Raw genomic sequence first — 13,591 nt, 5'->3', positions numbered from 1 at the left:
GCAGACTGCACCTTGGAGGCACCACTAGCACGCCAGGTCTAGAAACACTGGTATACACCATAGTATGCAGAGCAACTCTGTGCAGGCGCAAGGCTGCCCCACTCCTTTGCTTTATACACCTCCTGCTTTCTCCAGCAGACCAGGAGAGATCAAAATACACCAGCAAGCAAAAAAGACTGCCATGTAAACCTGGATTTTAATGGGACATTATCAGTTATGTGCAGAATCGTTTGCGATGTTTCAGCAACTTAAAGACATTAGAAATATTTAAGTCCTTATCTACAAAGGGATATTTCTGCAAACCAAAAAGAACCTACCAGTTTTTTCCATGTTTCTCCCTGCCTCTTGTCAGGTGTTGGAAAGACTGTGCGGACAAGCAGGCATGTCCAGGAGAGTGCCAGGAGAGCTGCAGATCCACTGCTCTTACTGTTGCACAAACGGGAGAAGGAGGTAAATCTACAGCTCCCAATATGTAACTTACACCTACTAGACCACAACAGACTCATCTCTGCCCAAGTCAGAACACCACCTTATAAGTAAAGCAATTTTATCATGCAAAAATACAGCTAAAGCCTTAGTTTTCAAAAGAAATAATTAGTCGTAGGAAGCTATGTGCTTCAACTCCTGTTTAACACTTAGAACTTCTGAATGGCACAAAAGAGGCTAAATCTTTCCTGCTGGGAATGAAAAACCTCAGCAGAAGAAAGACCATTTTTGGATCTTCCCAGCGGCATTACAGAAATGAGAGTTAAATACTTTGCCAACTGAGAGTGCCCAAAAAGTGACTCAAGATTTCTCATCTGCTGCTCATCTTTACCGTCATAGCTTCCCAGCCTTAGACTGCCAAATCGTTTCTCAGCTTACATTCCCTCCTGGCACACTACTCCATTCCGGTTTCTGCTAACTCTCACGTCCTCCCTCCATTTCAGGTAACAGATCCCACCTCGCAGCTCCCTGAGGATCCTCACCCTATTTTGATCTCTACCTCAAAGCGAAAGAATATTTAGAAATTGTCCCTGCGCACAAGGCCAGACACTGTGACAGAAAGGTAAAAATCATCTCACTGCAAGCCTTTAAACCAAGATCAGATCTTTTTCTAAATGCCACACTCCTACTCAGCCACGGAGGCGTTGCAGGATGGTGCTCTGTGGCCTCCAGCAGTGGCACAATACCCTGTGTCACCTTTGGGAACCACCAGCGTTTTAGAAGAGCTGCATGTTTCTCAGCTCTGCTTCAGATTTCATTATCTCCCTGTCTACAATAAGGTCTTGAATTCCACCAGCTGAACACCAGCTGGGTGAGGAAATCCCCTTTCCTAATCATTTTGGAGATGGTTTCTTGAGAAAAGGGTTTGTGTCTCATCTCTCCAGGCTTGAAGGTTAAAGGCAAAACCGTAACTCGGACCCAACCCGCCAGCAGTAATACCACAACAGTCCTGCTTTCCCAGAGGACATGAAAGAGGGAAGAGAGGAACATCTGAATGATCACGAACAACTTGGTCTCTAAATGTTTTTAACACCTCTGGCAAGCAGCAGCAGAAGCATCATTCTGAACACAAAAGCAACTACCAGCAACTCAGAATTGCGTCCACACAAAGCAACTCATCCAGCACCTGGGAACTCCGGCCTTGCCACCAATCCCTGAAGACTGAAGTGACTGCAGAAGATTTTTTGCTGTTGCATCCGGCTGGGACTCTGCGAGCTGCTGAAGTGCCAGCTGCAGGGCTCTGCGGGATGCTGCATCGCTAGAATGAAAAATACACCCCAGTGAACTTTATAAATCCTGCCAACATGACACATATTACTATACTTGCAACACACAAAGGACTCTGCCTTCTCCTTTTAGCAGTCAAGCTAATAGTCATTTTATGCTTGCTGTTCCAAGAAGTGGAGAAGTTTCTGGCAGAAAGCTCCATTCCCTTCCTCAGCTGACAGAAGAAGGCTCTCCAGCAGGTTGCAGAAGAAAAAAGAGGTTCTGAACAGCTTCTCTACAACAGGCCACAATTTAATCCAATCTAAAAGTGTCCAAAAGACACCTTAATGTTGCTTCACAAGGACACGGGCATTAATTCTTGCAAACTAAACCACAGGATGGAAGTTTTAATTTCAGAATTAGAAGTGAAACACAAGGTAAGCTTTGTAAAACTTTTTAATGAAAGCCTAATTAGAGATGGCATCTTTCAGTATCACATGCATCAATGTTACATTGCACACTAACATTTCCAGATGCTCCAACCAGTTTAACTAATAAATATAATATAAATACTGATAGATTAAATACAGCTTTTCCACATCAATTTACTCACCGGTATCGATGCAGGGTAAGGCAGAAGAGTTTGCAAAGGCCTTTCACTGCACCCTCTGGAAGATCTGTAACAACGTATTTCAAAATGCTTCTTCATTGTTTGGTAAGCTCTTAATCTTTAACACAAACATGATTCACTTCACAACTGAAATCAGTCAGCTGCTCACGTCTATGACATTTCTTGCAAGGATCACAGTAAAAGTTCTCTCTCTTATACATTTTACACATATGTATGGGAAAAGCACACATGCTAGTAACCGCAGTTCTGTGCTACCTGCAAAATCTATGCTTAGAATTAACGCTGTGAGGAAGCAGAGACTCCAAACGCTGCCAGCCCCCTCCCTCAAAAAACTACCCCTCAAGTTTCACACAGCCTCTGAAACAAAACATTTTAACATGCTTCTCCACCCTGGTAACCAGAACAGTGCCCCAGAGCTTTTACCTTTCCCAGAAATGCATTTTCCCAGCTCACTGAGGATCTCTCTCCGTTCCTTCACGCTGGCTGTAGTTACTTTTACCGCAAACCGCTTCAGTGTATCAGAAATCTAAAACCACACATAGAGGAAAAAATATCAGCCTGCCTTCAATAGCAACACACAGAACACAAAACCAGGGCAAGCCAAACGTGTCATCTGCTGCCAGAGGATCTCTTAGCGATCAAATGTGGATCATCTGTGGTCTTATCTGCTGGGGAAAGGGTCACTGTATCTCATACACGATGGAATGCAGAAACTTTCCGCTTCAGCCAAAGGATGACTCTTCCCTGTTAACCTGTGTCCCTGTCACAGCACTCATGCTTTGTAAGATGTACTTACCTCTCTGGAAGTAAGAGAGAGTAAGACGTAAGACCAATAGCCTAGAATACAGGACCTTTAAAAGCAAAAAAGAATGCACTCAAAAATGCACAGGTGCTATTCGGTGTACGTTAGCTCCTAAAGCCCACAGACCCCTGAAGGGGGACTTCTAACTGCAGATGACCCAGGGCTGAGTGTAACTGCCCACCCTGAAAAACTGATCTGTGGTTTCAGGCTGTTGATAGTCGTGAAATTCTGTACTCGGGCCCAGCAAAAGAATGAACCGCTTGCATTTACTCTTTCCCAGAATTAAGACACACATCACAGGGATTTTGTAAACCGGACTCACCAGATTACAAAAGGTTGCTCTTTGCTATCAAACTCCTTCCATACCTTATCAGTAACGCCCAAGGTTACGAAAGCAAAACAAAAAGATCACATCACATAACTGAATGGTGGGTTTCATGCCTGCCCTGCTGCGTGCCCGCCTGCCAGCAGGAGGGGACCAAGACTACTCGCTGAGTTTAACTCCTATAAACAAGTTTCAGTTTTCAAGTAGTACCAAGACAGGGAGACACACTGTCTGAAAAGACCAGAAAGAAGTTTAAATTCACAGGAACCAGCTCCTTGAACTACTGAAACCATTTCTATGAGCTTCCAAGTTTTGCAAGATATGCAAGATGAAAGACTCCGTGTGGGCTGAACAGGGCTCAGCCAGGACTACACCCCACAGGTTTTCTGCATTTACATAAAGCGAAACACAGCTCTCCAAGAAAAAGCTTTTAAAATTCAGCTCTTAAACTGAGCAACTTTATACCTTCTTCATCATCATCATCTTTAGGAAGGGCAGCAAATAAGCATGCCTTTAGAAACCCCCCCAAACTGTTCCTTCTCTTTTCAGGCAAAACTCCACCAGGTTTGCCACAAGTCTTTTTCTAAGCACAGGAAACCTGACAATTGAGAAATGGCAGTTGCTTTCATCCTCTCAAAAGCCGCTTTCAGTGAAGCTTTTATGGTGACAGGCAGGAAGGGGGACCCTGTGCAGCGGCTACCTGGAATTTACAGAGGCCATCTGCACCTCCCCAACCCTGTGACTATTTCACACCCTGAGCTCTCCTCAAGAGCTGGCTGGAAGCAGGGCTGCGCCTCCGAACGGTGCGGTACAGGTCAGCCTGCGGAGGATGACCAACATCGTCCTTACCATCAGAACCGCCAGAACCAGCTGCCATTAAAGAGCTCGTCTCCTTTCAACCCATTCCATTATGTCAGTTTATCAGATGCAAACTCAAACCAAGCCGCGCTTACTCACGCTGCTTAATCACAAGCACAGCGATATACAGACACGAAAAACATTAAAATTATCCCAACTGCCTAGAAATTAAAAAAATAAATCACATATAAAGCTACGGCACTTCCCAAACAGCTTAGCCACTTACACAAGCGGCACAAAGCTGACTGCCGGCCCCGCACGGGGAGCTGCTGGGGCTGGCTTCGCCCTTTCGCTTTCTCGTTTTATTAGGATGTGCACGTACAGACGTTACAAAGCCAGAGCGTAAGCGCCGCTGCTGCGAAAAAGTACAGAGAACAAATGAAGGATTTGTACTAGACAGGACCTGATCCTGGGAAGACCGGGATTTGCCTCGGGAACATCCCAACCCAACGCACCCAACCGGAGAAGGCGGCCCATGGGGGCGCCCCGGGCGCGGGGAGCAGCTGCCCCCCCGGCGGGCCCCGCCGCTCCCGGCAGCCGCGGGGCCGGCGGGGGCGGCCACAGGCCCTGCTGAGGCGCTGCGAGCAGCGGGGCCCGCCCGGCCCGGCAGCCGGGAGGGACGCGGCTTGGCCAGCGGTTTACCGGGAATCACGGCGGGAGCGGGCGAGACGCCCCGGGCCGCAGCCGCCCCCCGCGACCGCTCAGGGAGCGGCGGCTCAGCCCGGCCGCCTCGGCGCCGCGCAGGGCCGGGAGCGGGGCGCACCGCGGGCCGGGGCACGGGCCGGCGCCGCCTCCCTGCGGGCGGCTCCAGCGGGCAGCGCCGCCGCGGCCTTCCCGCCCCGGGCCGGCCGCCACGTCCCCGGCCGGCCGCTGGGCCGGGCCGAGCCCCGCCGCCGGGCCGAGGGAGCGCAGCGGAGCGAGAGCAGGCGCGGCCCCGGGGGGATGGGCCCCCGCCCCGGCACGGCCGCCGGGCCGCCACCGGCGCGCCGCGGGCCCGTCCCGCACTCACCTGCGTGTCGGCCGCCATGGCGCCGCCTGCGACCCCGGAAGCGGTAGCGGCTTCCGGTGCGGGCCGCGCGCGGAGCCGGCCGGGGCGGGCCCGTCTCCATGGCGATGGCGCCGCGGCCTGGCCCGGGCTGCGCCCGCCGCCTCCGCCCGCCCGGGCCCCGGCCGCGCCGCACGGCGCCAGCGAGCGCTGAGCGCAGGGGAATGGCAGCGGCGGGCGCTGCCCCGCACAGGCCGGCTCGGGGCGCGGCCCTGGCCGCAGCGGGCGGGCGGTGGGGAGGGCCCGGTGCGGTGAGCAGCAGCCCCGAGGGACACCCGTTCCCCGGGGGCACACCAGGGCACACCGAGCCCCACCGGAGCCCCTCGCCCCAAGCGCTCTGCAGACTACACCATCGATGCGGGCACACGTCAAGGTGTACAATAGCTTTTTATTTCTCCCATTGGACCAACTGTGACACAAACAGGACAGACGGTGGCCGCTGTTAGTCGAAGAGACCAAAGCCCATGTCCTCGTCAGACTCCTCCGATTCTTCCTTCACCGCCTCTTTTGCCGGAGCAGCAGCGGCGGCAGCAGCAGGTGCAGCTGCTTCAGCTACCACAGGGATGGCCGCCACAAAAGCAGAGGGGTCTGCCAGGAAGGCCTTCACCTGCAAAAGGGCAGGGAGGGAAAACAAAAAAGGTGAACTCAAAGGAAAGAAACATTCTGAGGGATTAAACCTCTTCTCCGTAATCACAATGGCAATGCTTGCAGCTTACCAGAAACCAAATACATGCCCCTATCGCTGCTGTGTATGAAGAATCAAAGACATTGCAGCTACATTCAAGTGTAACAACCCCAGGGAGGAAGGAATGCCAGGGAATTTAGCTTTCTCCTGCCATTTGTACACAACATATGGAAACAAGCGCCCCTCGTCAGGACAGGTCCCTTGCACGCAGGCACGTCCGAGTCCGTTCAAACTAAGGCATTTCTGTGGAAGTGCCTGGATGCATTTTTAACACTCTGTCTCCAGCAGATGGGACTCAGCCATTACCTTTTCAGCCAGCGGGAAGGTGTAGTCAGTCTCTACCGCAACAGCTAGGACCCGCTTGTACCCGTTGACGATGGAGTGGGGCACAGAAGCGATGGTCGGGTACCCAATTTGCAGACAGACGCTGGCAACATTACGAACACCCTGTGAGGAGAGACGCGTGATTCTGTGTTCTGAGAAATAACCACAGCAGATGATGGCAGTTTCTGCATTGCCAAAATAACGAGGAATAGTGGGCAATGCACACAATTAACACAGCTCCAGTGAAATTACCCAAAGCATCAAGATTTAAATGACCTCAAAGGCTTCCTGAAGTAGCTTCAGATGAAAAAGCCTACAGAAGGTACTCCCTGACAGACTACTGCTGCAGGGCACCGGGGAGAGCTCCTGGCTCTGCAGGATCTCATGGAAAATACCAGACAGGACACTTCATTCTGGAACAGTGCCAACTGCCACAGCAGTGAGGTGAAGAGGGAGAACATAACGGATCCAGGTTCTGGCACTCACCTCCAGGAAGCGCTTGTGCAAGGTCTCCTCAGTGATGTCCAGCACTTCAGGGTTGTAAATGCTGCCATTGTCAAAGACCTGCTGGATCACCAACCCGAAAGAGAAGGGGGAGATGTTCAGCATGTTCAGCAGGGTGGCTTCACTGGCACCCACTTTGTCTCCAGTCTTGATCAGTTGCACATCACTCTGAGGAAATAAGGGGAAAAGGGGTGACTACGCGCAAAGACATTCAGGCAGCGAATGCAACGGGAGACATACGCGCATTTCCAATGGCAAGAGATGGAACTGAAGAAACACACAGCACAACAAAAACAAGCTCCAAGTTTGGCTCCACAAGTTGAGACTGCCCTAGACCACACAAGCAGGTACATCTCAGCTGGGAGAAAGGCACTGCCCTTCCCACATCACCTGCAGGTAGCTCGCCTTTGAGTTGCTCCAGCAGAGCCAACCCACGCAGCTGAGATCTGATGGAAAACTTTTATCCCCCCACACTGCAAGCTGGAGACAAGCCAGACATCCTCCTTCAAGTTCCCAAAGTGGAGCAGTCAGACTGCTGATACAGCATTACAGCACAAATGGGAGCTTTGATCCTTACAGCTCCCTCAACTGCCACGATCAGGGTCCTATAGTCAAGGAAAAGCTTCAACAGCAGCAGCTCACTGCTCACTAACCAGAATTTCAATGGTCCCTCTGGAGATCTTTGTGGTGATGCCCAAGGCCTGGAAAAAGGAGGTCTTCTCAGGTCCAAGACCAGTGTTCTGGGCTGGCACGGTCACATCGCAGGGAGCAATAGCGCCAGCACGGGCAGCAGCTGGCACCTGGAGAAAGGGGAAATGAGAAGCTGGAAGAATGTTCACCTCTCACATCTTGTGAGATGGCAGCAACTTGTTCCTGAAGCATTCCTCCAGGAAGGACAGCACCCAGGCACACACAAGAAGAGACAGCTGAACTTAAGCAGTTTGGCTAAGGCTGCAGGGGCCTAGTTCCCAATCCTTGAGGACTTCTACTCAGCAGGTATCTCCAGTGAAGATTCTGTCAGCCCAGAGACACAGCGAGGGTTGATCTCCCCTACCTTGTTAGCCAGCAGCATGTCCCGGATCTCAGTCAGATCCTCCTTGGTGAAGACAAATCCCACATTACCACGGATGTGAGGCAGCAGCCTGAAGGAAAGATGACAGCCTTCAGTTCTGCTTCTCAGACAACATCCCCTCCTCCCTGTGAGATGATCCAGGAGTATATTCAGACAGCGTTACCCACTTTTCTAAGGCAGGGTTATTCTCCAGATGGCCACGAATAGCTTTGCGCATCATCGTATTCTTCCCCATCAGCACAACTGCCTTCCCACGCAGGGACATACGGATTTGCTGCATCTGCTTGGATCCCACATTGTCTGCTCCCACAATAAAACATTTTGGGTAATCATCCAGGAGTTGCTACAGCAAGAAAAACACCGTAACTATACAAAAAAATCTGGATCGGTACACAGAGCAGCATCAAGTTTTAATAAATTTTATTAAAACGTAAAAATTAATCTGTCAGAAGTTTGAGTGCTCAGCTCAGGCTGACGCCGGCTGCACCTTTCACTCAGCTCTCTAGTCAGATCCCTGAACAACTTATCTCTGTAACTGCCACAACGAATCCTCACAGCAGCCCTAAAATGGTCCGATCTGGAACATCCTGATCTCTATAGTCCCTAAAACCACGCCGAGAGCCTACCGCACCCCATCTCTTTAAGAAAAGCCACTCCCGCCGGCGCGCCGGGCCGGGCCCCGCTGCCGGCAGCGCCCCACGCGGGCCGGGCCGCGCCGCCACTCACGATGATTTTCATGAAGTAGTTGGACTTCCACGTAGCCCTGTCTTCCCTGGGCATCGCGGCGGTGCTCCAAGGATCGCCCGGCGGGTTTAAAGACGAGATGGGACCTGCCAGGGAGAAGCGCGGCTCAGGCGGGTCGCACCCTTCCCTTCCCTTCGCCTCCACCGCCCCCTCCCCGGGGCTCTGCGCTCCCCGTCCTAGGCCCAGGACCCCGGGTACGCCCCCACCGCCGCCCGGGCCCGGGCCCCCGGGAGCCACCGCGCCGCTCTCCCACCTCCACAAGGGCTCCGGGAAAGAAAGGCCGCAGCGTCGGCCCACGCTTCTTTATAGTGCCACTCGCGCCCAATCGCAGCGAGCCGCGAGGTTACCTCCGCTCAGCCCATTGGCTGTCCGCCGCCTGTCAATCAGGGCGGCCCGCCGTTCTCATTGAGCAGCGCGCCACGCGCCGGCGGAAGGCGCGGGCGGCTCAGGAGGAGGCGGCCGGCGGGGGGGGCGCCCCCTGGCGGGCGGAGGAGCACACACCCCACAACCCCCGAGGGGACCCCGCCACCGCAGCCCCCCCGCAGGGGACCTGTTTTATTTCTGGTTTCTCACAAGCTTAAGGGCTAGAAACAACCACAACACACACGCGGGAATTAACGGTAAAAATTTTATTAGCGTAACTGCAACAATTTTAAATGGGGGGGAAGAAAAAAAAAAAAAAAAGCTGAGTTAAATTTTTACAAGGGAGAAAAAACATCAAATAACCGTCGACCCAGCGGAGCACCCCCCAGCCCAGCCTGGGCTTGGCGTGCCAGGCCCACCCCAGGGCAGCACTCTGCGGGGGAGCTGCACACAGAGCCAGGGCCTGGGAAATGAAACCCGCCCCAGGAGCCGGGGTGCTGCCACCCACCCTGCTGCCCCCCCTCCTTACACCCCGGCTCCCCACATGCCACCCTCCCGGGCCGCCCACTCTGCTACTCTCAAACTGCATCTGAAATCAAATAACAGGCATTTTGGACATCGGCGGTGGCGGCGGCAGCCACCAAAAGTCATTATTTGGCAGACTAGCATCCATGTAGCACCCCAGCATGTCAGACACCAGATAAACCCAGGGCACGCTCAACATCTTGCTCAGGAGGCAAGTGTTTAACCATCTCTGTTAAGCACTAACAACAGATGAGCCTCCCCTTCGGTGCCGTGCAGCACCAGCACCCCTCCACAGCACCTGCGCCCCAGGTTTTCCACGCGTGCCAGAAGCGTCACCTACGCTAAGCCTCAACTAGCAGTGAGGTAGGTCAAAGACTCCCCAGAGACAGGGAAACTGAGGCACATGATTACACAGTTTGCAGGTGTCACACCACAAGCAGCAGTGCCAGAAACACCTTCTTGCCCCCCTCCGGCACTACTGACCCAACAGCTTTTTGTCCTCTTAGCGGGGCCAAAAGCAGCTGACCTTTTCAGCAAGATAAACACATGCAGCTTCAAAACGTCAATTGCAAGTCAAGTAGATTTCAAAGATGAAAAGGCAAACAGGTAAGATTTCTTGCCTCGCAAACTCTCAAAGAGCAGCGCTCAGCCCAGCTGACACAGCTGTAGCTCTCACAACCACAAACTGAGGTTCATTTGTACAGGGAAAGCAGCTTCAGTGACCCAAGCAGGGCAGCGAAGCACCGCAGCAAGGTCACACGGGACAGTAACCCACAGATTCCAGCCTAAGGTCAGGCTGGTTTCTGACACGATTGCCCCCAGCCCCCTAATGCAGCTGGCAAGCTGAAAAGCACAACCAGATGTTGATGGCAATGTTGCTGTAGTGCTCTGGAGAAGTAATTCCTAACACCGCTCCCTGGGCTGCTTCAAGCTGCTACCACAGAATGCCATCGGGCATTTACACGTAGTTTCACCCCCCATAGCACCCTCCAGCCAGAGACCTAAAAGTGCTTTAGGAAACGTGAACTAAGCCTCAAAATAACCTCACCAATCCAGGCTAAACTGCCCCCATTTTACAGATGGGGAAACTGAGGCACAGTAAAGTTTAGTGACTGGCCCAAAGTTACACAGCTAGTCAGGAACAGTCTGTCTCTCCCGGTTTCTTCTCCTTAGTCATAAGGTCTTCCACAGGAGAAAAGGAACCCCTTCCCCACTTAGCCCTGCTCTGGTCCTGGAGGAAGGGAATGCCTTCCCCGTTTGGCCTTGCTCTGGGTACAGGTGGCTGAAGAGGACAAACCAAAGACAAAAGGTCTGAGCTCTTCCCTGCTGCAGCATCATATTAAGACTCACTGTAACATCCTGGAAGCTGGGCTTTGGGAGAACGGCAGGTGATTCAAATACAGCAGTTTACAGGTTACAATAAACCCCCCAAAACCACACTTTCAGGTGACCCAAAGGAGAGGGAGCAAGGAAAAAAAAAAAAAAAAAAAAAAGCTATTCACAGCTCACCTGCCTGTGCTAGGGAGAAAAAAAATAATAAAAAAAAAAAAAACAAAAAAAAAAAAACAAAAACACCAAGTCATATTCTCTTCCCCATAGATTCCAGCCCCTCCCAACCCGCAATAAAAAGAAAATATTGAATGTTAGTTAGGCTTAACAAAGCGTTGAGGTTACAGATGCAGTAAACCAGCACAACTGGCACACTGCCTAGAACAGCACAGCTTGATATAAAAGTTGCTTTCTTAAAATCACTTCAAAACCAATTTCTGTATAAGAGGAATAAAAGTAAATTAGATATGAATTCAAAATCAGTGTAGAAATCTACAGTTCTTATCAAAGACACGATACAGTATTCATTTTGATAGTAAAACTCCAAGTGTGTCACACACACCTGACCCAAGGGACTTGTTATACCAGCAACAGTCAATATAAAAGGTTATTGCTCTAGCATCTCTCAGTAGAACATGTTTAACAAGAGCACAGAAAAGGGAAATACCAAGGGGCTGACAGGTCTCATTAGCAAAAAAGAGGAAGAAGAAAGGATATAGAGTTTGGAATTTTTTTCTGGCTTCTTAAACCCCTCCACTTCTCCCTGCTCTTGTAACGGTTTCAGGCCCTGATACATGGGAGAGTTGCAGGCCAGATAAACACACACACCTCACACTCGCTCATGACAGGGATGGATGAAAAAGGCTGTGCTCTAATCTCTCTGCACCTGCTTTTAAAGAAGGAACGATGCCTCTTCCTCTCTCCCAGGAGCAGCAAGGCAAGGGGAGCAGATGCCCTGAGCAGGCCTGGGTGCTGGCGGAGGTGCCTGGCATAGGACATCACCCACAGGAGCACACATCAGTGCTGAAGGATGGTCAGGGCTTACTCCAGCTCCTGCTCCAGTGTGTTGAGAAACGGCAGGGAATAACAAACTAGGGGGGAGGAGAAAAAAAAAACCCACCCCACACAGTAATACTTTGATTCCTTTAAAAAAAAAAAAAAAAAAAAAAGTGGTATCATCTCCTTACAGTGTAATGGAACTGGAGAGACCCTTGTAGGGTCTTGGCTGCCTGTGTTGACACTCTGATCTCAGTAAGTCATACGTGCCACACGGCTCTCGTGAGCACAGCCAGGGTGGCACTGAGATCACGGGGTGCCCTCGCTGTGCTATTGACCAGACTGCACACATGCAGACAAAAGCCTGAGAAAGAGGTGTCCAAGCAGAGGGCTGTGCTGTCTGCTAGTGTTAGGACTTGCTCAGGGAGCTCAGGGGTGGGCTCAAATGTACAGGCAGAGACTCCTTCTGCCAGGAGGAGGCTGGGTAAAATCTCCCCGTTGGAGCCCTCGAGCTAAGCTCAGCTGTCAGTCACACACACAGACACACACACCATATTGAGGGATCTCGGCCTCTCTCTACTGAGACACAGCAAGGGCTTTTCCAGTTTAATGGTCCGTCTCATCTCGGGATCTACTGCCTCTCCATAGCAGCAGAAAGCACACCCACCCCACGCCCACCCCACCCTCCTCCCCTGCCTGGTAAGGTTTCTAAATCACAGTAATGTTCAGAGAGACAGAACTGCCAAGGGGGTGGCAGAAAGATGCTTAGCGCCCATCTATGATGCCTCTAACAGAAGAGCTTGAGAAAGCAGTTCTGGCAGTAGGGCTTGTCGTTCTGTTCTTTGAAGGTTCCTTTGTTGAGCTGCTTGAGGCAGAAGGCACAGACAAAGTGTTCGGGGTGAAATTTCTTGCCCATAGCAGTGATGCAGCGTCCTGTGATAGGCTTCTGGCAACCGGAGCAGAGCGAGCCGCGACGCTCGTGGTAATGCACCTCACAGTAGGGCTGCCCATCATGCTCAAAGAAGCTGCCATTGATGAAGGGGGTGAAACATTCCTGCAGGATAAAGCAGAAGGGGACAGAATGTATAACAAGCTGGGGATGCGGGCAGCTCCACAAACCTCCTCTGCTCTGTGGCACAGCCTAGCTGTGCTGGGGGCACGATGAGCTGCTGCCTTTCAGCATCGTCCTGTTGTCCAAGAGTCAAAATCTGTCCATCAACAAGAGTCTCCAAGGAAAGACTAATAGATGGACAGATACAGCCACAAGCAAGACAATTAATTGTGCTCCTTCCCCCAGCTGGTTTCACTTCTACAAAGAAAATACTACAAATCAGCCACCAGATGTGTACAGCCAGGAGAAAGGAGAACACTCCTTCCCCTGAGAGGGAAACACTGCAGCACCCTTCCTTGTTTTGGTGTGTTTTTTTTTTTTTTTAAATCTCACACCAGCATTCCCACAATATCCAGCAGAAGCAGGGACCAACACAGACTTTCATGTAGCAGAATTTTGATGAACAGGCAACTGGTTCTAGCTGAGAAAATGAGGCACAATTAATCTTTACAAATTATCTCTCCAGAATGGCTGCCATTATGCAGGTACACTTTGCACAGGATCGGCCAACCTTAAACATCTCCACACAGGCATCGCTACTTGGAGAAACCGTTTGTTCTACGGTGCTAATGATTCTGAAGAGAC

General features: G+C 51.5%; 3 protein-coding genes across 8 annotated transcripts in view; all 3 read right to left on the bottom strand.

The window, feature by feature from the left end:
* Nucleotides 1-5,372, bottom strand: part of GCN1 (GCN1 activator of EIF2AK4) — a 43,389-nt gene extending 38,017 nt beyond the window's left edge. For all 3 annotated transcript variants that reach the window (XM_080406975.1, XM_080406976.1, XM_080406977.1), the window contains exons 1-5: nt 5,318-5,372; nt 2,747-2,849; nt 2,306-2,369; nt 1,613-1,744; nt 318-426 (exon numbers count right to left, since the gene is read on the bottom strand). In XM_080406975.1, the coding sequence (XP_080263101.1) occupies nt 318-426; nt 1,613-1,744; nt 2,306-2,369; nt 2,747-2,849; nt 5,318-5,335 (426 nt within the window). In that variant the 5' untranslated portion in view covers nt 5,336-5,372. The remainder of the gene's footprint in view (nt 1-317; nt 427-1,612; nt 1,745-2,305; nt 2,370-2,746; nt 2,850-5,317) is intronic.
* A 349-nt stretch (nt 5,373-5,721) lies between these two features.
* Nucleotides 5,722-8,964, bottom strand: RPLP0 (ribosomal protein lateral stalk subunit P0). Its single transcript, XM_080407235.1, has 8 exons — nt 8,936-8,964; nt 8,665-8,768; nt 8,106-8,281; nt 7,921-8,008; nt 7,520-7,666; nt 6,849-7,034; nt 6,345-6,485; nt 5,722-5,960 (listed from the first exon to the last, which is right to left on the bottom strand). Exons 2-8 carry the CDS (start codon nt 8,716-8,718, stop codon nt 5,796-5,798), a joined length of 957 nt encoding a protein of 318 aa, XP_080263361.1. The 5' UTR covers nt 8,719-8,768; nt 8,936-8,964; the 3' UTR covers nt 5,722-5,795.
* Nucleotides 8,965-9,296: 332 nt separating this feature from the next.
* The window catches only part of PXN (paxillin), a 50,646-nt gene continuing 46,351 nt past the window's right edge, over nt 9,297-13,591 (bottom strand). For all 4 annotated transcript variants that reach the window (XM_080407098.1, XM_080407097.1, XM_080407099.1 and 1 more), the window contains exon 11: nt 9,297-12,949. In XM_080407098.1, coding sequence (XP_080263224.1) covers nt 12,683-12,949 — 267 coding nt within the window. In that variant the 3' untranslated portion in view covers nt 9,297-12,682. The remainder of the gene's footprint in view (nt 12,950-13,591) is intronic.

Source organism: Falco punctatus, assembly GCF_963210335.1.
Source record: "Falco punctatus genome assembly, chromosome: 1".
NCBI lineage: Eukaryota > Metazoa > Chordata > Aves > Falconiformes > Falconidae > Falco > Falco punctatus.
Note: the sequence above shows the minus strand (reverse complement) of the source record. Positions and strands in the feature narration are given on the sequence as shown.

What these genes read in the sequence shown, in the direction of transcription:
- RPLP0 (XM_080407235.1), bottom strand. Translation starts at nt 8,718, where the DNA reads ATGCCCAGGGAAGACAGGGCTACGTGGAAGTCCAACTACTTCATGAAA. An exon ending in AATAACCCTGCCTTAGAAAA is followed by an intron (nt 8,009 to 8,105) that starts GTGGGTAACGCT and finishes TCTTTCCTTCAG; the next exon opens with GCTGCTGCCTCACATCCGTG. An exon ending in GAGGGACCATTGAAATTCTG is followed by an intron (nt 7,035 to 7,519) that starts GTTAGTGAGCAG and finishes TTATTTCCTCAG; the next exon opens with AGTGATGTGCAACTGATCAA.